The sequence below is a fragment of the Coccomyxa subellipsoidea genome, assembly GCF_000258705.1.
Source record: "Coccomyxa subellipsoidea C-169, whole genome shotgun sequence".
Taxonomy (NCBI): Eukaryota; Viridiplantae; Chlorophyta; class Trebouxiophyceae; family Coccomyxaceae; genus Coccomyxa; species Coccomyxa subellipsoidea.
In genome coordinates, this window is record NW_005178031.1 from 228,739 (window position 1) to 251,962 (window position 23,224).

The 23,224-nt window shown below is 52.2% G+C and overlaps 5 protein-coding genes across 5 annotated transcripts; 2 read left to right on the top strand and 3 right to left on the bottom strand.

Moving 5' to 3' along the window:
* Positions 1-28: 28 nt before the first annotated feature.
* COCSUDRAFT_48074 (glycoside hydrolase) lies at positions 29-7,165 on the bottom strand (the record flags this gene model as incomplete). The annotated part of the gene is made up of 14 exons (XM_005645833.1): positions 29-591; positions 1,082-1,255; positions 1,662-1,790; positions 2,157-2,312; positions 2,742-2,837; positions 3,219-3,419; positions 3,960-4,084; positions 4,559-4,691; positions 5,204-5,422; positions 5,773-5,829; positions 6,098-6,235; positions 6,593-6,688; positions 6,819-6,858; positions 6,972-7,165. 14 exons carry the CDS (start codon positions 7,163-7,165, stop codon positions 415-417), a joined length of 1,935 nt encoding a protein of 644 aa, XP_005645890.1. The 3' UTR covers positions 29-414.
* A 138-nt stretch (positions 7,166-7,303) lies between these two features.
* COCSUDRAFT_29992 (hypothetical protein) lies at positions 7,304-8,924 on the top strand (the record flags this gene model as incomplete). The annotated part of the gene is made up of 3 exons (XM_005645834.1): positions 7,304-7,521; positions 7,673-7,767; positions 8,019-8,924. A coding segment is annotated over exon 3 (900 nt), but the record flags the coding sequence as incomplete, so codon positions are not given.
* Positions 8,925-10,424: 1,500 nt separating this feature from the next.
* COCSUDRAFT_33645 (hypothetical protein) lies at positions 10,425-12,489 on the top strand. Its single transcript, XM_005645835.1, has 4 exons — positions 10,425-10,575; positions 10,702-10,791; positions 10,937-11,002; positions 11,214-12,489. Exons 1-4 carry the CDS (start codon positions 10,429-10,431, stop codon positions 12,171-12,173), a joined length of 1,263 nt encoding a protein of 420 aa, XP_005645892.1. The 5' UTR covers positions 10,425-10,428; the 3' UTR covers positions 12,174-12,489.
* Positions 12,490-13,260: 771 nt separating this feature from the next.
* On the bottom strand, positions 13,261-18,190 carry COCSUDRAFT_48076 (hypothetical protein; the record flags this gene model as incomplete). Its single annotated transcript, XM_005645836.1, has 8 exons — positions 13,261-13,776; positions 14,046-14,139; positions 14,583-15,645; positions 16,017-16,163; positions 16,314-17,303; positions 17,434-17,488; positions 17,615-17,709; positions 17,836-18,190. The coding sequence occupies 6 exons, from the start codon at positions 18,188-18,190 to the stop codon at positions 15,209-15,211; spliced, it is 2,079 nt and encodes a 692-aa protein (XP_005645893.1). The 3' UTR covers positions 13,261-13,776; positions 14,046-14,139; positions 14,583-15,208.
* A 2,774-nt stretch (positions 18,191-20,964) lies between these two features.
* On the bottom strand, positions 20,965-23,174 carry COCSUDRAFT_56571 (hypothetical protein; the record flags this gene model as incomplete). Its single annotated transcript, XM_005645837.1, has 5 exons — positions 20,965-21,198; positions 21,560-21,724; positions 22,043-22,263; positions 22,546-22,797; positions 23,111-23,174. The coding sequence occupies 5 exons, from the start codon at positions 23,172-23,174 to the stop codon at positions 20,965-20,967; spliced, it is 936 nt and encodes a 311-aa protein (XP_005645894.1).
* Positions 23,175-23,224: the final 50 nt, after the last annotated feature.

Sequence of the window (23,224 nt, forward strand, 5' to 3'; positions counted from 1 at the left end):
CACCCACGCAGGCAGCAAGCAAACAAGTGATCTTAGGTAGTCAATTCTCAGAACTTAAAAAGCCCCGGAAGTCCAAGAGGTCACACGATGCCTGGTGAAAGACATCAGCCAATCGCAGTCCAGCAAAAAGCGCTCAATGAAATATTCTCAACAAATCAACAGACCCCGAGGCTCACAGCGGGGCCTTCTGCTGCGCTTCTAAACTTGCTGTCTTTTCCACCTGACTACTAGCAGGCGAAGTTTATCATTTGTGGCTTGTTTCCCACATCGTTGGCTTTTGCTTCAGCTTGCCAGCGTCAATCAAGGAGCAGGTCTGTGAATGTAGGCACCCTACAGCCGCCTGCATCACTGGGTCAGGTGAGTCACCTTGGGTGGGAATTTGCCAGCGATGTCAGGAGAGGAGAGATCAGGTGCTCAGCCGAGAGGCTCATAGTAGGTAGACACAGTGAGGCCGCAAGTCTGGTTGTTGATAGAGGCGGATGTGGGCTTGAGTGCGGCAGGGTCGCTGAAGAACACGATGGTTCCAATGTTGGCTGTGTTGCCTCCAAAGGGGCGTAGAGTGTCATAGGTGCCCGTCACAAGTCCAGTCAGCTGCAGGCAAACCACAGTATGCTGAGCATCTGTACTTTTCCTTGTTCATTAGTCACCAGGTGACCTCTAGAAAGGGCACGCTATCACAGCTTGCATAGCAGCGATGCGCAAAAAACAGGCATGGCTCGGGCAAAGGGGCATCACAGACTTGTTCTGTGCAGTGCTGTGTTTTGTTTTTGCAGACAGGGCCATAGGATCTGTGGGAGTCTACAAGAGTACGCCCATTAAAAACGCGTTGAAATGATAGAAAATCCTCCATTTTTTTTATCCTCAGTGTGTTGGCACAAGATGCATCTTCTGAGCCACATGTGGCCCTGCTTCTGTCAAGGCTGCTTAGGATGCTTGCCACTACTTTGGGCCAAGAGTGTAAGCAAGACAAACAATGCAAGGCGAGCGCCATGCAAGCAGCAAGGGCTGCCTTAATGCCCCGCCTGCTAAATACTATATTTTGGAGCCACAAGAGGCCACAGGGGAACCAGGGTGGGCTTACCCCTTCCGGTGTGATTGTGGCCTGCCACTCCCAGGGGTATGCAGCGCTGTAGGGGGCGGGGGAGGTTAGGGTTACGGTGTAGGGGGCAACAATGGTGTTGTTGGCAGGGGAGCTAAGATATATCTGCATCTTTGTCCCCTGCTGCGTGCCGCCCGCTGGCCACACAGGGCCCACCTGAACTTATCAGCAGAGGAATCCTCAAAATAGATACATATAATGTAGCGAATCCCTCAGGAGCCAGCTTGACCTGCTGGGCATTGAAGCACCTGGCAGGACAGGCAAGCATGCAAAGACAGGCCTGGCTTGGTGACACAACGAGTGAATTTTAAGGGGGAAATGCCTAAATGGGAATGATATTAGAACTGTGTCCAGAAATAGCCAGGCAGAACCATGACTAAACTACACAGGTTACTAGAAACCAGTGATGTTTTCACACAGCAATGCTGTGAAGGGATTTCTCTGACGATGACCTGGCAGGTGGGGCAGTCTACATCTTCCATACAGCCTCCGGCATATGTCCTCTCCTTTTCGACCTATGAGAATATGAGTTCCCCTGAAGGCTGGGGGTGAGAAACCGTACCGCAATGTTGATCTGGCACTTGGGGGGTCCGCTGGTGGCAGGGCACAGGCTGCAGCGGCCGCAGCTGGCGTCGCATGTGCCAGGCCCCAAGAAGGAAACAGCCGAGCAGTTGCCCTGGTAAAAGCCCGCCTGCAGTGACAAAGCAAGCTCTGAGTCCCAGGACAGGATCCTAAGGTCGAAACCCACATGCAGGACTGATTTTGTTAATGTGACTGTGCTTGGAGTGTGTTGAGATGAGCAGCTTGTGTGCCCGCATCCTGCGGAATGAAGATGAGATGCTCGGTTCCAACAGAGGATGATCAATGGCTTCTCACAGTACCTCAACAGCCGCAGTTGGGTGTATTAGAAGGTGCGCAATACCAAATCCTTCTCCGGGAATGCATTGGACCTTAATATTACCGCATGATATAGACTGGGCGCCTAACACGCAGCCCCAAATTCCCCAAACATACCCCTCAACCCTATAGAAAAAACTTAATACCCCCCTCAGCGCACCTGCTCCTTGCAGGTGTAGTCCAGCGAGGGCGCCTTGTCGGTGCAGGACTTGCAGTAATCGTAGTCAGCGCAGCGGCTGCAGCGGCCGCAGCTGAGGTCGCAGATTCCGTTCCCCAGGAAGTTGACCTTCGAGCAGTTGCCTTGATAAAAACCCGCCTGCAGTTGCACACACGAAACCGTTGACTTTGGTGCACCTTACACAGAATATCACCAAAATCCCCCCCCACCCCCCCTCCCTATGACAAATAAAATTATATATCATGCAAGAGACTTTGGCGCTGAGTATGGTAACCTCAAATGTCTCAACCAATCCAAGAGCGCTTATGGCAGGGGCTGCTGTGACATAATCTCCAATGGAGGCTTCAGAGACGCTTTTGTAGCTTGAGCAACCATCAGACATTCACCTCTTGTCGGGGATGTGTCACTGGAGACTTTGCATGCATGCACGAGCGGGCATCGCTACAAATGCCCCTAAAAACGGCGAGGTGCAACTGCAGATCGCAGCACAGTTCTACATGTGAAACTCATCCCTTGGCTGTATAAATGTATAGTGTAAAATGTGCAGTGAGCAGAGCTTGCAATCACCTGCTGCGGGCAGGTGAAATCGGAGGATGGAGGCACGTCAAAGCAGGTGCAGGGGGGTGTAACTGGCGGGCACACCCCGGACGCGCATGCGATCGTCTGCATGCAAAAGTGACAAAGCGCTCAGCCAAATTAAGCTTCATGAGCTCCGCTCTGTATATACCACTGTCTGATTGGGTACCTGCCTGCTGATCAGAGCATGCACTGCCTTCCCTGCAAGCATCTTGGCTCAATCCGCAAGGCTTGCCAGTAGCGAAAGCAATGATTTCCCTGTTACCAATACTCAGATATTTCTGTAGCTTCAACAGGGGGACTCTAAATCATCTTGACAACAATTAGGTAGATTTACAGTCTCCTGGCATGAGGGTTATCGAGTTGGTAATTCATTGTGAGCAGGGTGTTCTTCTAGTGGTCAGTGCGGCTGAGTCAAGCCCAAAGGGACTACTCAGGGAATCAAGACAGCGCGTGCAGAGTCCGCACCCTGTTCTTCTGGTAGGCGATGGCGGCTGATACGGGGCCGAAGGACACATCGTCGATGCCAAAGTCATATCCGCCACTGTCCCGCGCGTCAACGTGCCATGCCACGAGCTCCCAGGGCATCATGGCCTTTGCGTCCGAGCGTTGCGCTGCGCTGAAGAGGTATGTGTAGAAGTCTGGACGGTAGAGCGGGTACGCGTTTACCTGCAGACCACACACAAACACAACCTTTATTCTTGGTCTGGAGCATTGTGTACCGCACCCCTCCTGGGTTACAAGGGAACCAGGTGCAAGCAAAAAAGCCCATGCAAGCCATGGCCTTGCGCGTAGGATTGTCCACCGCTGAAGAGGCCAGAATGTCCTTGTGATTAAATGCGCAAGACAAAGTGCTGCTGAGGCTTGCATTAGCTGGGTTGACTGATAGAACAATAGCAATTCTACTCGCTTCTCTTGCCCCAAAAGCTACATGCATGTGCCATGTAGTATTGCGCCATGCTCAGGTGCCAGAAACCCAAGCCCCAAAGACCCTTGCAACCCAAGGAGTGTTTAAATGCTCGTCCATGCTGATTTTCTCGAGGATGAAGGGGTTGCGGAGGAAACCTAGTCTGAATGACCCTTTGAATGAGGGTGTGTATATAATCCTTTAACTCTATAAATCTTAGGTGAATGACAGCGCACATTCATGCCGGTCTCCTAGCCCTGTACTCAATGACCCCTGTAAAAGGGTGGGGAAGGGAAACGCACATCCATGCCGGTCTCCTCGAGGATGAAGGGCTTGCCGATTGCGTTGGCGATCTGGGCGCGGCTGTAGATGAAGCTGTTGGCAAACTCCGCCACGTTGTCCGCGGGGATCCCCCAGCTGCCGGGGTCTGCATGCGCACACAGCAAGTCGGTCATGTGAATATGATGCAACGTGCAAATTAGAACCACAGCTTGAATGAGCTCAATTCCCACGTACAATGCTACAAGCAAATGAGGCCCTCATGATGTCGGCATATACCCCCAACTGCCTGACTTTGTATAACAAGCACAGCAATAATTTATCAAGTATGTATTGAGACACAAGATGGTCTGAGATTGCATGTCATATCATTGTACGCAGAAAAGCTTTCAAGTCTCTTGCTTCATGCCTACAGCCAGCCTGCAGTGCATATCTTTTGGGTCATGCGGCAACTTTACAGTCAGCAAGACAGCACTCAACCCATCTGCTGCGCCAGGCATGCCTGTGTGCCAAAGGGGCTCGCAAGGCAAGAGCTTGGACTCGCCAGGGCCCAAGAAAGGTCCTTGCAGTCATATCAAAGAAATGAGAATTTATTGTTTTCAGCAAGGAAGGTGGCACGCACAGACGTGGACGGTGCCAAAGTCGATGTTGGGGTCCTGCAAGTTCAGCGCAAAATCAACGCCCTTGGTGCCGTCGTTGCGCCAGCCAGAATTGGGACCTCCAGTGCTGATGAATCCCTCCTCTCCAGTCGCGATCTGCGCAAACAGCGAAGAAGATCAGCTCATGAGATTGTGACTCTGTCTGTTGTCAGGACTGATGGCTTGGCAATCCTCCTGTGCGGTAAGTGCCATTGTGTGTGGATAGTATGGGATCACACGTTAAAATCGACAACAGGACTGCAGGTCAGGCAGCTGTGCAGGGCAGCAAGCTATTGCGTCCGGTGCTGTTCTGAGCGAGGAACCAATCAGAAGCAGCTTCAGGTCGCATGCATGACTGTATCGTCCAAAAAGACAGGGGAATGTAGCTCCTCGAGGAAGCTCAACCATATTCCAAGGACAGTTCAGGCAAGCAGCTTCTTTGACAAACGCAACGGAGAAACCAAGCAACAGTGACCCGAATCATAAGTGGTGATTGGCTACCCCGGAGCCCAGCAGATACTGAGTGACACAGATACTCAGTGAGTGTGGGGGGGCAGGCCCCCCAACCAACCACACAGTAACACATAGTAATCTGTTACACTCTGCAGCAGTCAAGCATGCGTCCGCACCATGTGGCCGGGGTCGAGGCTGCGGATGTAGGCGGCCATTTCAGCAACCCACGCGCGCACGATTGAGGCGTGGGGAACTCCAAGGCTGTCTTCATAGCCGTCAGTGCAGTGGGGTTCATTCGCGAGCTCCCATGCGAAGACCGTGGGGTCATTGATGTATGCCACTCCAGTGATAGTGTTGACGCGCGTCACAATCTTCTTCACGTAGTTCTTGTACGCCTGCGGCATGCATGCACATTACTGAGTCATCATTGGTAATATTGCATGTCTTCCGTAACAGGCATCTAGCCACTCGACTGAAAATTGGTGGTTATTTCCTTTGATACTGACTCATCCTGGCAAGGGCCAAGCTGCCTCTGCAGATGAGCTGCAGTGGAAGGCCGCTCAAGGCAATCACAAAATTATCTTCTACACAGCTTGAATCTCAAGTTGAGGGTCACAAAGCTTGTGTGTTGAGAGGATAGGACAGGGCTTGAGGAAGCAAAAGCTGCTGGGAGTTGCAAAGGCATCTCTTGGACTTGGAAGGCGGCAAGTGGCATGTGTGTCTGGAGTGCAGAGAGGTGCCTAACCTGCTTGACTGTGGTGTCGGTGTAGAATTCATCTAGAGCATGTCCTGGGCCCAGAAGCTGCAGCATGCATGCGTGTCAAAGCATTGGAGCCTTGTGCATATGACAGATATCACAAATACAACAAATTTGCTGATCCGGTCTTTCTCCTTTGCAAATGAATAGTCCCCAAGCGAGGGAGGTATGTACACAGAATGTTCGTGAAATTTTCACCAAGCGAGAATGCAAAAATGAAATACAGAGCGAGCGTAGAGGAGGGCAGGAATGCCTGCCTCGCAGAAATGACTATATGCAGGTAGGAAACTTTTATATAGAAAAGTGTACGTACCTGTGTGACATACCACTGCATTCCTCCCAGGTCGGCCCAGAAGTTGACAAAAGGCAGGATGATGCGCACGCCGTTGGAGTTTGCCTCAGCAAAGATCAGATCCAGGCGCTGCAGTGACTGCTCGTTGAATACCCCAATCTGGTGCAGCAATGAGTCAGTCGCTTAGTCACCCCAACATCAATTCCAGCATATGCTTGACCACAGTCCTCACAGCATCGGCACAATCCGCACTTGACTGAAGTTTGAGTACACAAATAAAGCCTAATTGTGTGGTAGTTTGTCAGTCAGTCACATCACGAACCTTCAGTGAACTTAGAGCTGATCGGATGCCTGGCTCTAATTTTCACGGGCAGCGCCCAGCATGACAGCAGAACACAGGCGCTATAGGGGTGAGCTCATCAGGCATTGGTGGCAGCATGGCAGATGCCAAAGCATCCTCTAGAAGTGAGCTGCGCTAGGACTTTTCTGGAAGGAATGGTGAGAAAGGGGAATCACCGATGGCTGGATGGAGACGCCAGCAGTGTAAGGGTCGTCCTGGCCGTTGAGGAAGCCCCAAGTCCTGATCAAGTCAATGCCGTTCCCAGCCATCACCTGCTTGCGCAGCTCACAGCTGAGTGCACACCACCTAGCTGATTAAATCAGTGACGAGCACGACTGAAGTTTTATATCGTCAGTGGCACTACGAGTGTGTGCAGAGCAGAGGATGTTAGCAACATCCTACCCTGAAGAAAAGCCTGACTTGGTCGTCCGAAAGGTAGGTCCTGCAGAGCACACGGGTGTCTCTTGGACTCGTGCAACCAACATTTTTGTCAGAAACTGCAATTTCACGGCAAACATGGTCCCATATAAATAGCAATAGTGACAAGGACGGCACCTGAGGATGAGGAAGTAATCGTTTGACCCGCTGAAGTACGTGATCTTGCCGTTGAGGACGAAGTTGGTGCCATTGGTGCCGACAAAGCCAACGTTTCCACCAGATTCAACCTTTGCCGCGAGCTCTCTGTTCTCCAAGGGCGCGAAGGAATCATCCGTTGGCTGGGAGGGCAAAGTGTACTTGTCGCTGCGCATCCTACTCTGTCGGGCAAAATCCACTACTTTGGTGGACATGCACTCCACTACATTAGTGGATTTGGCTCTCTTTCTGAGCACGCCCCTTCGGGGCGTGCAATAACAAAAGCAATGCTGCACATCCTTCAGATTTACCTACAACAATCTCAGCATTGCATAGTACCTCCGTCAAGCTAATTATTTCGGTCAAGCCTGTATCTATAGGATCGTGCGCTACTCGTTTCTGCGAAGACAGCAATGCCATTTGCCAGGTTACCGTTGCAAAGTAGGATTTGAAAGGGGGGTGGGACGGCCGCAAATGTTTATGGGAGTAATTTAAACGAATTCTTGAAGTCTTCTGTCGCTGGCCATGTGAGGTTCGCACTTTTGCCGGTTTTTTGGCATCCCCATCCTTGACTTGTTTGGACTCAGCTAATCGAATGTCACGACCATCGACGTGCATGTCTACTTCTTTCGTAGTGACTGCATGCCCTGCCAAGCCAATTCCTTGAAATGAAATGCGTGCAGGCAACACAGAGCGTTCACCTGAATTGAGCACTGATGCACCGGACAGACACTGAAGTCGTCTACAATCTAAACCAACATCAAGTTCAATTGTTCTGGTGAGCGTTACGATCCCTCTGCTGCTGTGAGTAGCCGTGGGTGTCTGCCCTGACCTGGCTTTGCTTGGAATGCCAATCTGATGAGGAGCATCTGGAGAGGACTGTGCACCCCAAAGAGTAGCAAGTAGCCCAGGTGCTTGTAAGGATAGTTGTATCACTTGTACTAGAAGGCATGCTGCTGATGTACTTCTCATTCCTTTAATGTCCTGGTGGATCACTTGCAGAAACCGTTGTGTGATGACTTCATGCAGGACGAATGGTCAGGAACAAGAGGTGGAGGGTCAGTGTCAAGGTGATACCATCAGCCGACACTCCTGCTCTGCTGCAGCCAGGCCGCAGATTTGGGAGGAACCTAGGCAGCACTGTGGCAACATCTGCACCGAGGGGACCCCGGAGGCCGGCCAGCGCCCTTCCATCCTGGCGGATCCCTGCAAGAAACACAGCTCAGCAGGAAGAACAGCAGGATGGCTTTGCAGATGGAGATGGAGAAGCCGCTGCTGCCTATTATCAGCCTCCGCCCTCACGCCGGCGTCTGCGGAAACAGGCAGCTCAAGAGGATAATAGACGGCTGCACCAAGCATGGGATGCGTGCTTTGATGACAATGTATTCAGGAACACATGTTTCCAAGCTGGTCAGCCTGCACGCCAAGCAGCACTGAAGCAGCAGCTGCAGGCAGAGTTTTTGACAGCTGCCAGAGCAGCCCTGCCCGCTTGCAGTCCATGCAGTCAGGCTGGGAGGGTGGGATCAGTGTGGGAGCAGGTGGAGACGATCAGCAGGCTTGTGTATGTCTCGATCAGCGGCAGGACAGAGGTCAGCCCCCCAGCATTCAGGTGTGGCGGGTGCAGTGCCGCCTTCACAGTCGATCCTGTGAGCATGGGATGCTTTCCTGCAACGCCACAGAGGCCGCTGGTTTACTACTCTGGAGCGCTCATGTTGCAGACGCATGAGCTCAGCCTCGCCAGCCCAACCTCAATGGTCGCCTGGACTAGCGCCCTGGAGGAGGTGCACGTCAGGAACGGCTGTGTGCCGTACGGGCAACTGAGTGGCCTGCCCAAAAATATCTGGAGGAACCTCCCAGTGGCGGTCAGACAGTGGCGCAGAATGGACATCGCCACACATGACCTCAACAGGCTTGGCGTGCAGCCCATCTGTTCGGAGGCAGGGCTCAGCGGTGACTCAGACTTGCAGCTCGGCCAGCCGCCGCCGCCCCAGGAGAACACTCAGAGGGAAGCAGCAGCGTCGTCATCGCCACCAGAAATGGAAGCAGGCAGCCTCGCGGCTCAAACTGGCAGAGATGCAGCTGAGGTGGGCCCGGCGACCCAGGAATCTCTGGACAGTCGTGCCTCCGGGGGCCCCACTGTGCAGTGTCCTTGCTGCTTTCGCACTTGCGTGGCAGCCATTGCTGACGCCTGCCTGGGACTCACGCAGCTCAGGGCGGCGGGCAAAGCCTCTGATTTCCTGCAGCCGAAGCTGCCCTATAGCCCCTTCATTGCTGATGAAGAGGTGAAGGCCTTGCTCGCTCAACGGAAGGCCTTGGACCCGGCGGCGCTGGAGCGGCCGGTCTGCTCTCAGTTCGTTGCTGCCACGCCAACCGCCTCAGACACGCAGCTGCGCCTATATGTGCAAGTGAGTCTCCTCGCATTTTTCTGGGATCTTGTTGCGCTTACTGATGTTGGCATGCATCTCATATATCCATGATTTTTTTCTCTTTTTTTCCTGGCCCCGGCTGGCAAGGGTAATACTTGGCAGCACCCTAGCGTGCCTTGCTTCAGGTGGTAAAAATACTGAATACCATGCCCACGGTTGATTGGGTCTTGCTTGGATCTGGCGAGTTCAACAAGGGGTAGGGTTATGGCAGCCTTAAATTGCAGCTCTGCAGGATGTACCTTGCTTGGCAGGAAAGCGTGTAACAAGAAGATGTGCTGGTGCTTTGGAGCCGGTCTGACACTCCCGCATGTGCTTGTGCGTAGGGCGTGGCAGCAGCAGTTTGCCGCCACGGGTATGTTCTCGTGGCGGCAAACCTGTTCACACCGGAGTGCTTTGTTTACTACGAGTTGCTCCTGCAGCGTCTGCTGAAGGAGTTCAAGCCTGAGGAGGGCAAGGATCTGAAGTACTTCTTCATTGACATTGCTTGCCAGTTTGACCCATATTGGCGAAGGTATAATCTTTCGTCCATCATGCCTGGCGTTTACGTCAAGATGTGCCCTGTACAATTATTGCATGGAACAATTTCACTCCTAGTGTCTAGTACTAGTCATGCTATGAGTGTGTGGATTCGTCGGAGTGCACAGCAGCGTCCCCTTTGAATGGTGATGTGTTGTGCTGGCAGGATGGTTCAAGGAAACGTGGAGGGTATGCCTGGCCTGGCAGTGGGGCCGTGGCATGTGAAGGCTCACATTCCGGCATGCCAAGAAAAGTATGGCGCCCGCCGCATGCTAGCGGCAGGAAACTCCTTTGGTGACAACATTGAACAGGCTTGGGCACATTACAGGAAATTTGCACACATCTTGAAGCGCATGGCGACTGCCACGCGGGAGGACTACATGACGGACCTGGTGAGTTCTCCTTTCATATGATGCAAGCTCTTGTAGCCTTGCTCGATGTTGCAGTTTGTAACCCTGTAGGTGCGAGAAGTGACAATGTTGGTCCATGTGCAGGCGATGGCTTGGCAGCGAAAAAAGGAGCGCAGGTTGCCCAAGCAGCTGCTTGAGTGGCATAGGAGGGCTGCTCGACTGCTGGCACAACTGCGGCAGTCCACGGGGGCCCTCAAGCAGGAGATTGCCCAAATCAAAGCCCCCGAGTTGCAGGTAAAATGCACCCCTCCTAGTTGCTGCACCTGTCTCTACTGATTCTCTGGGGAGATGCCATCTTGATATATCCTGCAGTCTGCAATGCTTTGCATGCTCGCTTATTGGCTGATGAATCAGGTGCAGGGTGGCGGTGGCTCAGGAGGCGTCCCATCACCGGCAGGCCAGGATCCTCTCCAAGGCGGCGCTGGTGCAGGCGCAAGTGACGAAGCAGAGGTGTGTTGGTCCTTTTTGAAGGCTCTTCTCTAGCATGGAATAAGTATCAATGGGTATGCTAGTGAGAAGGAGGTGCTCAGAGGACTCAGAGTAAAGAGCTGCCTCAGAAGAAAGTATGCAAGCAGATTGTTTGTTTTGCACGCAGGGGTCTGCCCGGGAGCAGCGGCAGACATCGTCTGAGGGGGCATCAACAAGCGCGCCCACCATCCCGGTGCTGCTCCACTCTGCACCTTCAGTTGGCTGTACTGGTGCTTGTTCATATGACATGATAGGACATTTGACATGTGACTTATGACATGACAGGACAAGACATGACAGGATGTGCATACTGGTGGAGTTTTTGTAAAGAGCAAATGGGATGCACACCTTTGGAAGATACATAAAGATGCATGAATCACTGATGTCAGGATTCTTACTCGCAGGCCCGTCTTACATGGGAGCACCACTACCAAGGCTGCTTGGAGGAGTTGTACGCGCTGGGTGGCAGTGTGACTCTCGCAGCTGAGGGGCAGCAATCGCTCTCCGAGCAAATGCGGCATGAGCACCGCCGAGTCCTTGAGGGCAAGCTGGCAGCGTGGGAGCGCAGGCACCGGGTACAGCTGCGGTGGGTGGAGGCAGACCGGTTGTACCAGGAGATAGGGGGTCAGCGGAAGAGGTTCATGATTCAGCAGCTACATGCTTCCATTGCAGCCAGGTTCGTGGATTACTACGCCCTACAGAGACAGCTGGAGACAGCGGCATATCGTGAGCGCACTAGCCTGAAGCGGTTGCGGCGCCAGATGGAAGCCATCGTGTCCAAAGTCAGCGATGACATCCTTCAGCTGCGGCGCTGGCATGCCGCCCCTGGGGACTATCAGGGAGCGCAGTATGACTGCCAGCGCTTGACCGCCCCTGGCTTGCTCGCGGTAGACACATTGCCGTGGCAGCGACAATCTGCTCAGGCAGGGTTGCTGGCTAGGAAACTGGCCGCGCTGGCGGAGCAGCAGGAGCGCTTGAAGCGGTGCTCCGAAGAGATGACCATCGTGCGGCGTGAGGCCAGGGATATGGTAGTGTTTTATGAGCACTACGCCCAGCAAGTGCAGCAAGCCGCTGGGAGGGGAGAGCGCCGCCTGCCCAGCGCCCGACAAGTTCCCCATGCGGCGGAGCTGGGGGAGGCGGGTGTGCATGCAGCCCTTGAAGCTTTCCAGCTCGGGCAGCAGGTGGTGCTCCTCTCCAAGCTTGAACAGTATCAGCACTTGGGCGGCATGGCAGGCAATGCTGTGGAAGCGCTGCACGCCGACCTCACAAACCTGGACAGCGGCACCAGCTCCGACTCGGACTGGCAGGATGCGCGGTCCGATGCCTCCTCAGACAGCAGCGGCGGCGATGATGAGGACACATAAATATTGGCACATTTGAAAATTTGGCAATGAGCATCTCGCCTTGTCTGCCAATTTTGATGTTCTCGATGCTGTTTCAAACTTTGAAAGTCAGTAGCTTCTATATAGAGTACAGTAATCTTCTATAGAGTACAGTAATCTGATTGTTCTACAATTCATCAGATCCTTTTTGGGAAGGGAGTGCGCTGTGGAATCATCTGCCAATTGGCTCAAAAATCTCAAGATCTCTTAGCAGCTTGTTCTCTCCACACACTTAAAGCAAATAATTAACACAGAGTGCCAGCTTCTTATGTTGTTAATGTAAATATGCATTGCTGTTAAAAATTATCAGTTGTTCAAGCGAAAGGCAGCCTATTGAAACTTCCTGCAACTCTTGCAATTCATGTAGCTCTGAGCAGTGCCTCTCTCTATCTCATATAAGTGTCAAAATGTGATCAATGCCTGTCGTGAATGGAGGTGTCCCTGTCATGTTTTTAAAACTTTGATGAAGGTCCACCAAATTAAATTCGTTGAATTTTATTTTTGGCAGCATATCATAATATTATGATAAAATTATACGGCTAATACTACAAATTAATATTAGTATTAATACTTAAAATTTGTATATATGTACAGGTGTCCACGTTGTTAATAGTTAATAGCATGTTGACTGCCAGCAGCCAAAAAATGAACAGTATGAACCTTGACAAGAATTGCTACTTAGAAAGATTGCCTGCCAGGTTGTGAAGCTTCCTTAGTTAGAGGAAGGCCATGACCCACTGCCCACCATTAATGACAATAAAGACCTTCAGTCTTCAAAAGATTTGTATTGGTTCTAAGAAGATATGTCTGTCATAATGTGATTTTTTGATGACTCTTGGAGAGGTCATGTCAACAGTCGGCAACATGCGCCCATATGGCATGCATGTGACTCTGGACCAGATCCTCAAGGTGTAATTATAGTAAATATCTGGTTAGCTACCTATAGGCTGAGCATGTTGCAGTACCGTCATTGGCTTCACTTTCTACCAAAACCTGGGGGGACTTTAGTGTCCATGCAAGCCTGTGAGTGATCATTCTCATGTCGACAGCTTGTTTGGACCATCCAAATAAATGACCATGATATTAAAATATTTATCAGAAGCCAATTAGCCCTTCAGCTTCAATTAATGTTTAACGAGTCACCCATTGCATGGACTTTATCTCCACATTGTGAATTCGAGTTTCAAGCCTTAATATTTGCAGTGGCTTTAATTCTGCTTTGCAAGAATTATCAGATAAAAAAGAATAATGCATATATTTGACCAATTGGAGCAACAAGGCTTGAAGCCTTGCGAGCCGAGCTTGTTCAATATAATTAAATATAAAATAAATGAATGCAACAATAATATCAATCTGATCTATTGACAACAATATTACACTGTAGAGGCGCCTTCTAGTTATAATTGAGTGATTGCTTTTTAAGAGTACACTGAGGGCAATGGTGTGGCAAATAACTAGTGGGTACCCACTATTCACTTGCTACCAACACCGGTGTTGGGTAGCCATTGTGGCAACTTGCAATTGCCTGAAACGTTGATGCACATGTGTACGTGCCCACTGGCCACGGGCATGGCATGGGTTGCACCTGCAGCACAAGACATGCGTTGCTCATGAGCACATCTCGAGATGCTTGATGCTTTAAAGAAATTTCTCTCAGGTTATAATGTTCGACGGTGGTCCCACTGGAATCTCTTAATGGGTAGCCTTACGCCATTTATACTAGTACTGACCCGATGGCATCATTATGATCATCAGCATGATGCTTAAGGCTCCAAGGCTTTGGCCCGCGGCTTCAACCCGATTTCTACAGCACTTCTACACTTGGATCATACTCTTGCTTTCCTGAGATCTCACCTGTACATGACCAGTGCCCAGTGAATGAGGGCGGTGTGTGCATGCATGGCTCCCGCCTTCAAGGAAGTTCAGTGGTTGAAGATTACTAGGTTTCCTGCACACACAGCCGTGGTGCTTGAAGGAATTTCGAAAACCACACTCTTCGAGAAGGCATTTCAGGGTTTCGTTTGAGCAAGATTACAAAGGTGGCAGGTCCTATGTTCAGAGGTGTGCTGCCCCAACCCTGGACTGCAAAAGCCTCTTCATAGCGTGCGATACCTACAGGGCCGGTCAAGAGACTCTTTCACAAGAATACCATCAATAATCAATATTGAAAGAGTCTAAATATTGACGCTGAGTGCGTGCTGCACGGACAGCACGTCCTCAACCCTGGCGATCTCAGATGGCTGCTCGATGTAAAGAGATGTGCCCATCAAGGAGGGGCACCCACGCTGTGCAGCAAATTGACACCCCAATTCTGTCGCTTGTGGCACATTTGATTGATACACATCGCGTGCGTGTACCATAGCGTGGGTGCCGGCAAGATAAGGGCATCACCTTTGCGCCATCTGATGTGACATGCCGTGTGTCTTTATGCAGCGACCAAGAAGTGCGATGATGCTGAGAAGAATCTTGTAGCAATTCTTCCACGTTCAACATTCTATGTGAGTGGATTTCGACACCGACATCGTAGAGAAACAGCAAGAACGAGCCAGGCTGCTCAATGACAGATGGGGTTAATAATATTATAAGATAGGCTCAGGGGATTTATTTTCTTGCCCTCCACCGCCACTACCTTGTGGCGGTCAGCAGCAGTGCTCTGTCTTCAAGCAGAAGTGCTCCATCCCACTGGCCACTTCAGATTCGAAGGTTGAGCATGTGAGGCAACCGGGAGCAGAATTACCTTACAGATTGTTACATGCATGATATCTGGTTACCGTCATGATTGTTGCGCACATGTGCAGAGAGGGACAAGTGAGTGACTAATATTAGTTGCGTAGAGCGCATGGATGTGCAACGCCTTGTAGTGAGGCAGACTTGGTCACAACCTACTACAGTCCTCATTGCAATATCAAATTTAGGACATAAAAAAAATTGATGCTACATTTGCGTCATGCTCACACGCCAATTCTGACTAAGCTTGAAACTGACTTAGCTTGAAAGTGCAAAGATCACATTGCAAGTCACTCTCCAGCCGCCGGTGGGCGCCTCAGAAAGCGAAGGCACCTCTCGGGAACTGCCACCATCTGATTGCCCCCAATTGCTTCCAAGGGTGTTCTGCCTGCTCTGACTTCATCTGTGTCGCTCAACCATGCCTTCTGGTGTCCAGCCCCAGTTGCGTCTGTGATGGTGAGCCCGCAAATAACACCAAACCCCTCAAGCTCAGCACCGTGGAACCGTGTGCCAGGCCCAATATGCACCACCTCTGCCGTCCCCACTATCCTCCTGTCATCTGTTAGGACATAGACTGTGTCATCTGGCAGAATCTGCACGTCACTGTGCGCGCTCGAATGGCCTCTGGCTTGCGGCGAGGGGTTCAGCTGACATGCCAGCCCTGCGATGACACCCATTGCAGCTTCCATGTTGATCCCAGGGGAGGAAACTTCCAGGGACGGTCGACCTGCGCGCACCAACACACAGCTGCTTACAATCCGCGATTATTACCGCATTCAAGCAATATCTTCCCTAGTGTCTTGCTAGGATGTCAAGCTCAAATTTATTCCTGTTGTTAGTATTACCCAGATGACCCTTAGGTGCGGCACTCTACCACATCATATGTAGCAGGGTGCGTGAGTGACAGGCATGACTCAGGCAAAGGGGCAAGCACAGCATGTGGAGCAGGGTGCGTGAAAGACAGGCATGGCTCAGGCAAAGGGGCAAGCAGACACTTCAGCATTGAGAGACAAGACATGAACAAATCAACTACACCAGCGTATGAGAGCAGTCAGTTGACAAGTTCACAGGAATGACAGAGCAGGATTTTGTACATGCCTGCTGGGCCATCTGCAGAGCGGTAGGAGGAAGCTGGCTCCTCATCGGCAGCGAGCTCCAGAGCAGGATCAAAGAAGACCATGGCGCCAGACAGCGGTGACTGCTCCAAGGCTGACTGCGACTGCTCCGCTGCCGTAGCACTCCCACCTAGACAACACATGCCTGTCGTCAGCTTATTGCTGACAATTACCTGTCGATAAACCTTCGGGGTATGATTCGCATGGCATTATAACTTAGAAACTCACTGTGAGTGGAATCATATAAGCCAGGACAAAGAGAGCCATGATGGCTCCTCACCTTCTCCGGCGCGCGCCGCATTCTGCTCCTCAGCCAGCAACATTGCCAGCGCCACACCAGTTGCAGCCTCTTCGACGTTCATGGGCGAGCTCCCGGCAGCGCCTCCGAGAGCCACCTTCAGCCGTTTTGGATGACAGAGGGCCGCTGCAATGTGCCGGTAGTCGATCACCAGCACAGCCATTTTGGCCGGCGATGCGGCATGCCCCTGCATGCTCAGCCGCACGTTGGGGACTGGCACAGGCTGCGGCGACTCATCTGCCAGCAAGCAGCCGTGCAACGGCGACTGGCTCGCACAAGCTGTGGGCTGCGGCGGCACTTCGCTGGCCTCAGGCAGGACACCCTCTGCCTGCCCTTCTGGCTCTGCTGGGTCACTGTGCTGCTGCGCTGGCTGGTCATCCGCATCTGACTCAGAGAAGAGGTTCCCAACCTCGTCTTCGTCGCCCTCAGTGGGGGGACCCCAAAACTCTGCGGCTCTGGCGGTTGGGCGCCTGAGCCTGCCTCGGCTGCCCCTTCTGGGCCGATTGCTGCCACGCGCCCCGCCTGTGCCGCGGCGGCCACGCTTCCTGCCCCGACCCCGCCCATGCCCTTCCTGCACGCCCCCACCGGTGGCTGCCTCTCCTGCACCCCGTCCCTCCACATCTGCGCGTGCCCCACCGCCTTCCCCTGCCACCGCTGCCTCGGGCTCCCCCTGGCTATCTGTCTGCACGCGCGCCTCGAGGAACCATATCTCCATATGCAGCTGGGTGCCATCGCTGCCTGGCTGCACAGCGCGCACCAAACCAACAGGAGCCTTGGCAGCACGACCCAACTGGGACAAGTTGCGTGCTGGGAACTCCCCGTCGCGGTGCAGCGTGCTTGTGACGGCCCAGAGAGCGACACCAATCGAGGGAGTGCTCTCCCCCAACTGCGGCAGGTAGTGGCACTTGTCGAAGGTCCAGAGCAACTCGTCAATCTGCTTGAGTTTGACCACGGGCAGGCCGCTGCTCACTCCTGCAAACATGTGAGCGCCTCAATTGACTGGCTATCATTCCCTTCCATCAAATCTGCAGAAGTTAAAGCCTTCTCGGGTGTGCAACAGTCACCAGGTGATCAGAGCTTCCAGCTGAGAGCGCCCACTCACCCTTGTTAACAATGGACTTGGCCGCTTCCATCTGAAGCTGTGACTTCTTCGGCGCCTGTAACAACAATAACTTACAATCAGTGTGTTCAGCCAAACTCGCTTTCACTGCACCAGCAGCTTGACAGATGAGAGGCGTTCACAAAGCACATGCAAACATAAGGATCCTCAACAAGATGCCCACCTTCTGCCTTGCTGGTCTTTGCCGTGCCGGTTGGGCTGCGGCCTCAACAGCGGCTGTGATCTCTTCAACCGCCGCCGCACTCGGCTCCAGTCCACCTGCATGACAGCATCCATTAGCTGCCAGCGCATAAGATGTCCAGAGGAAATGGTGAGGACATGTTATTAATTTGCCAGGCATAAGATGTGTAGGCGCTGATCGTTACAGCCATCATGGATAGCTACCTTCTGGATGCTCAAATCTAAGCAGCCCTTCCACCCTGGCGAGCAGCGCGCTTCTGGTGAAGATCACTGGCCGCTGGCCTCTGTCAAGCAGGAACCGCTTCAGCTCTGCAACGGTGGATGAGGCCTTGAGGCTGAACGCAAGCCACCGTTGGACGATGTCCTGCTCGGCTCCCTGAGCGCTGAGCTGCCTGCGGCTGATCCCTGGCTGTGGCGCTTGCGAAGGTCCTGCAGCTTCTGCCTCTGGGGCTGCGGGACCCTGCATGCCGCCTGCTGCAGCTGTGGCGCCCCTCTGCGCCTGTCCTTGGGCTGTCTGGCCTGCCTGAAGTCCACTGGCCTGGAGATACGAGGCTGCCATCACTGTCCTGTTCAGGTTGGGCACTGCTGCCAGCAATCTGCTGGCGCTCTTGCTGAAGCTGACTTTCTGATTGAGGTGTCTCGTTGCAAAGATGGCGGTCGAAGTCGTCCCATTGTCTTCGAGGCGAGCCTGCTGACCACCAATGATGCCTCGAATCTTGCTTGATCGCCTATCGGCTCTCTTCCTCTCCAAGTCGCCGGTCTCTGCCTCTGAACGCAACGCAAAAGTCAGAGTTAGTTACTCTGTGTCAAGGTCATGGGGAGATTCAAAACATAGGTGTTCCCAACCTTCAAAGATGGAGTGCTTATTGAGACCTACCAATCACTCCTTGATGCATGATAAAATTCAACTTATCCTCATTGAGATCCTTGCCCCTGGTTTGGGCTGCAATGACGCAGTCCTCACAGCATTTGTGGGTAATATTTCTGAGCTCTGGATACTTTTCGCTCTCAATCTTCCCGCGAATAGAATAGTAGCCATTAGCTCTGGACAATGCTGAAGGTTCATCTCGGCCAAGGCAGCTCTGATGGAAATATCTGACCCCTGAGTCCACGGCATTGCAACGTTGCAATGGCACCCTTGCCTCTTGTTTGAAGACCCAGTCGGCAACAGCGTCGTGGCCGTATTCGTCCTTTGTCAGACCTTCTGAATAGAATCTGATAATATAATCACAACCTACACAGCGAGTCAAGCGTTCTGAACTTGCGCAGTTCGGATGAAGCTTCTCCTTGTCACTGCCACACTTGTAACACGGGATCCTAGCAATAATAAGTGACATGCTCGGTACAGAAACACATCACTGATCATTCTCCATGCTTACTGACGAAAGGCCTAATTTTTATTACCAAAATGGCATGCTATGGAATGTGTTACCAGGTGGCATGGCCCCTGATTGCCAATAATCCACCACATTAGTAGCGTTTACATCCACTAAAGTAGTGGATTTTGATTACTCGGGTGCCCTGCGCTGCGATTGAACTCCGGCGAGCCAGAGTACCCACTTTCAAAACTCACAGTTGATGCACGCTGCTGAAAGCCGGGCTGGGGTGCCAATCTGTACTTGTCACTGCGTTCAAACGCGCTGGCAGGACTTGGGCCTAGTGCTGTGCCCAGATATTGAGACGGTGCCTGTGCAGTTTGGGCTTTTGCTGTGGCCATAATGGCGCAAAGAACCACCAATTTACGTGCCAAACTCATGTTTTCTGCCAGACGGATACAGTCAGGCGCTCAGCATCTTCAAATATACAGATGGCGGGTTGTTTTCACGGCCTGAAAAAGGCAGCCCGACACCTTATCTCGCGACAGGCAGCACAATAACAGGACTGGGTGGCGGTAAATGTGGCAGACAGACAGGACACAGAATGGACAACGGGAATTTTTTTGAAACGCATAGTACGACGTCTGACAGGAGTCGACAGATGCCACCTGAGCAGAGCAGCCAGACTAGGCAACCCCTGGCTATTTTGAAGTCGAGGTGCAATGTCACCACCTGTTGCGGATGCCATTACGGACGCAGGTGGTGGTGGCACGGACTGTCTCGTGCACAGTTGGAAAATAGGCAGTTGCCAGCTCTGCGCATGCATGGCTCATGCCGGCCATGACTGATCAGGCTGATGATCCCATGGGTTTTACAAGGGCCCGGTGCATGTGCTCGCCTCACATTGTGTACAAAGACTGTACAGAGAATGCTCCGTGTAAAGGATTCTGAGACTCTTACTGATACTTGGGCTCATTCATCCATGCATCTGAAATTCTAGAGGTCAATTCCCCAACAATTCAGTATTTGTAAGCCTTCTGTTGCCGGCAGGGAGGTGCTAAATTAGCACTGCTAATGCGTATATATATAATATGTACAGCACGCGCACTGAGCCTTTTGCTTGCGTGCCACTGACAAGCGCTGATGCTGTGCAATCGACACGTGTTGCGTATAATTACAGAGGACATATTCATGGAAAAAGATCCGACTTCACACGATCACTTCTGCCAAGGCCTTCGTAACAGTCACGCACTGCGCATGCATGCTCTACTTTGCTGCTAGAATACTTCCAAATCAATCTACCCTACTCACCTATACTGTAATCACTGTGCGGCACAGTCTGCGCCCTGTACGGTGAACATCGCCAGCAAAGATAGAGGACTTCCAAAGTTGGAATTGGTGAATGAATTGTTATATCGCCGCCAGTGCTCTAAATATCAGTAAAAAGAAAACGCTTGACATTCTTTGCTGATTTGCAAATCCCCCTCATCTGTTCCAGGCAGATTGCCAGACACATCAGGCTTCATGTATAAGTTGCTTACTGTATCGATCCCACGAGCAACAGACATCATCCGTTACCAAGGCTTTTGGCATGTTTGAAGCCTTGACTGCCCAAACCATGGGACTTTGGAAGGTCCTCCAAAACACCCTCTGCAGCTGAAAGACATTGAGAGCCCATGGCAGGCAGCGCAAGAATTGAAGCCAGGTTGGCTGGCAATTGCAATGCATGTTGCATGACAGCCGCTGCTGAAGAAAGGACAGCTGCAGCATTGGCCAGCTGGAAAAAGACCAGAAGGCACCCAGGTGATTCTGTCTGCGGGTGTGGAAAAACACATGCAGCTACCAGGCTGCATGAACATCCGATGGAAAAGCAGTTTCCATCCCGATAATCTGCAAGAGCAGCTTTACTGACACTACCACTGCAGCTCAAGCAAAGCCAGCTAGACGCTCAGGTGCAGCGCAGCTGTGCAATTCAAGCAGCTACACCGAAGCTTCCACTGCAGGCCAGGAGAGCCAGCTACCGGCCCAGGTGCAGCGCAGCTGTGCAGTTCTCTGTGGCCTCCTTTTGCACAAAGTCGAAGAACTCGATGCTCTTGCGGTTGCCCATCGCGCTGCCGCGGGTGATCTTGGCGAGGTACTGCTCCAGGGACTTTGTCACATAATGGTGCAGCAGCAGCCGGTCCGTCACAACATCCTCTGCCATGGGGCCATCAACCATCTGACGAGCTGTGTTGACTGAATGCTTGCCATCCTGCATGCATGCACATCACCACCACTTAGATCTCACTTTGTGAATCTCACTACCTGGCTGGACGTTGGCGTCAAATAACTATGTTCTCCTGCTCAAGCACAGGCTCACGTTGTCCATTTCAAAGTCATTAGCCAATCGATTGATCCAACTTGTATCATCCCCATAGACCTAATTTTGCCTGTCTTTGCATCCCTGTCTTGCCTATCATGTATCAAGATCCAGAGGAGCAATACATGAAAAGCCAGTAAACCTGGCAGAGTGAGAGAGCTGGCATGCATGACGCTCTACAGCTGCAGCAGGAGGGTGGGCATGCATCACATATCAGGATGAAAGAGCTGCGCAAGAGGAGGCGAGGCCGCACCTTGAAGAGGAAGTGGTGTGGGTCGCGGTCTGCGCGCTCAGCATAGTCTAGGTTGACGATACTCTTGATGTGCCGGTTCTCCCTGTGATCGACTGGAAAGCACTGCACATAGGACTCTAGCGTGCCCCCTGGCGGCCTGCTCATGTGCCCAGACGAGCCAAACATCTGCAGCAGGCAGGACATCCTCACTCAGCACTGCACATGCATGTCACATGCGCTGTTACCCCATTTTGGCAAGACTCAATGGTTACTTTAGTGCTAGCCCATGCAATCTGCCAAGTGATGAAGCATGCACTCTCATATGTGCTGCCAGGCTTCATATGCATGCATTGCTTGCATGCATAAATGCACATGGTAGCTGCAAAATGGTGACATTGTCTCTGTCCCTCATGGTCTTCTACATGCATGCATTGATACCTAGAGGACAAGGACATGCAGTTTCTTGCCGGCCATGCATGTCAGCCATGCTGGAAGTTAACAGACCTGCCAGTTTGCCACCAGGCCCCCATAGTCCTCGTAGTCCTTCAGCAGGTCTGGCAAGGCTGTGATGTTGCTGTCAGTGATGACAAAGTACTCATCGACGTCCACAAATGCCATCCACTGGTGCTGGCCGGCGTAGCGTTGTATGCAGGTGTCATACACCCACAGCTGCACCTTGTCGGAGGGGTGATCATAGCTCTCTATAGTCTCATATACCACAATGCCTGCCACATGCATGACATCACCTGACCCTCAGTATAAATCAATCATGCCTTGCTGGCGGCCTCACGGCTGCTGACCTTTTTTAAAAGATACTCATGCATCATGGTAGCCTTATGAAAATTTCATGCATCAAACATGTATCCAGAAGCTTCCCATAGGTATAAATACCAGTATTGAGAGACTGCATGCAAAATGCCGGGGTGGCATTAAGGATGTAGGATCCATCTGAGTGAACCGGACATGAACATATGAGGGATGCAGAATATTTAAGTCTGCAGGCTGACCTGCATGGATGAGATCCTGGACCTCGAGCAGGGCAGGGACGCTGCTGTTGTCATCGAAGATGTAGAACTTCTCAGCGCCAATGCTGCGGTGGTAGTCCACCCACTCTCGCAGGTCATCTCCCTGGTCCTTCACCACGAGGCACATGGCAAAGTAGGGCCCGGGTGCACCGCGGCTGGAGTAGTGATTCTCCAGCCGCTCCAGGGGGCTGTCAATCTGAGATGCCCCCTCTGGCAACTCCAGCTTTGCGCCACCTGGCCATTCACCCACAGGAGGCATGTCAGGGACAGAGAGTCCCACATCTAACATGAAGTATGTATGCCATGCATGGGGATGAGCCAGGTAGCTGCTGTCTTCCAGCGACCATTTCTGCATCGTCTGCTGTGCCTGCTGACTCTGAGCTGCCAATAGCTGACAAGCAGGTCAATGGTAATGCTGCAAAATAGCTGGGAAACCTCATGATGCTATCCTGTTCTGTCGCAATTAGCAATCGATTTGCATGCAAGCATTGCTGAAGGCTTACCGCCTGTCGGCACAACTGTGCTGTGCACAGCACGGAAGCATCACCTGCATGGTGGCGCGGCCTCAGAGCATGCGTCCGAGCTCCATGCTCCTTCATGAGCACGCGCATGCTCAAGTGTCCCTGGGTGCGCATGTGTAGGGAGTCCCTGCTCCTGATGA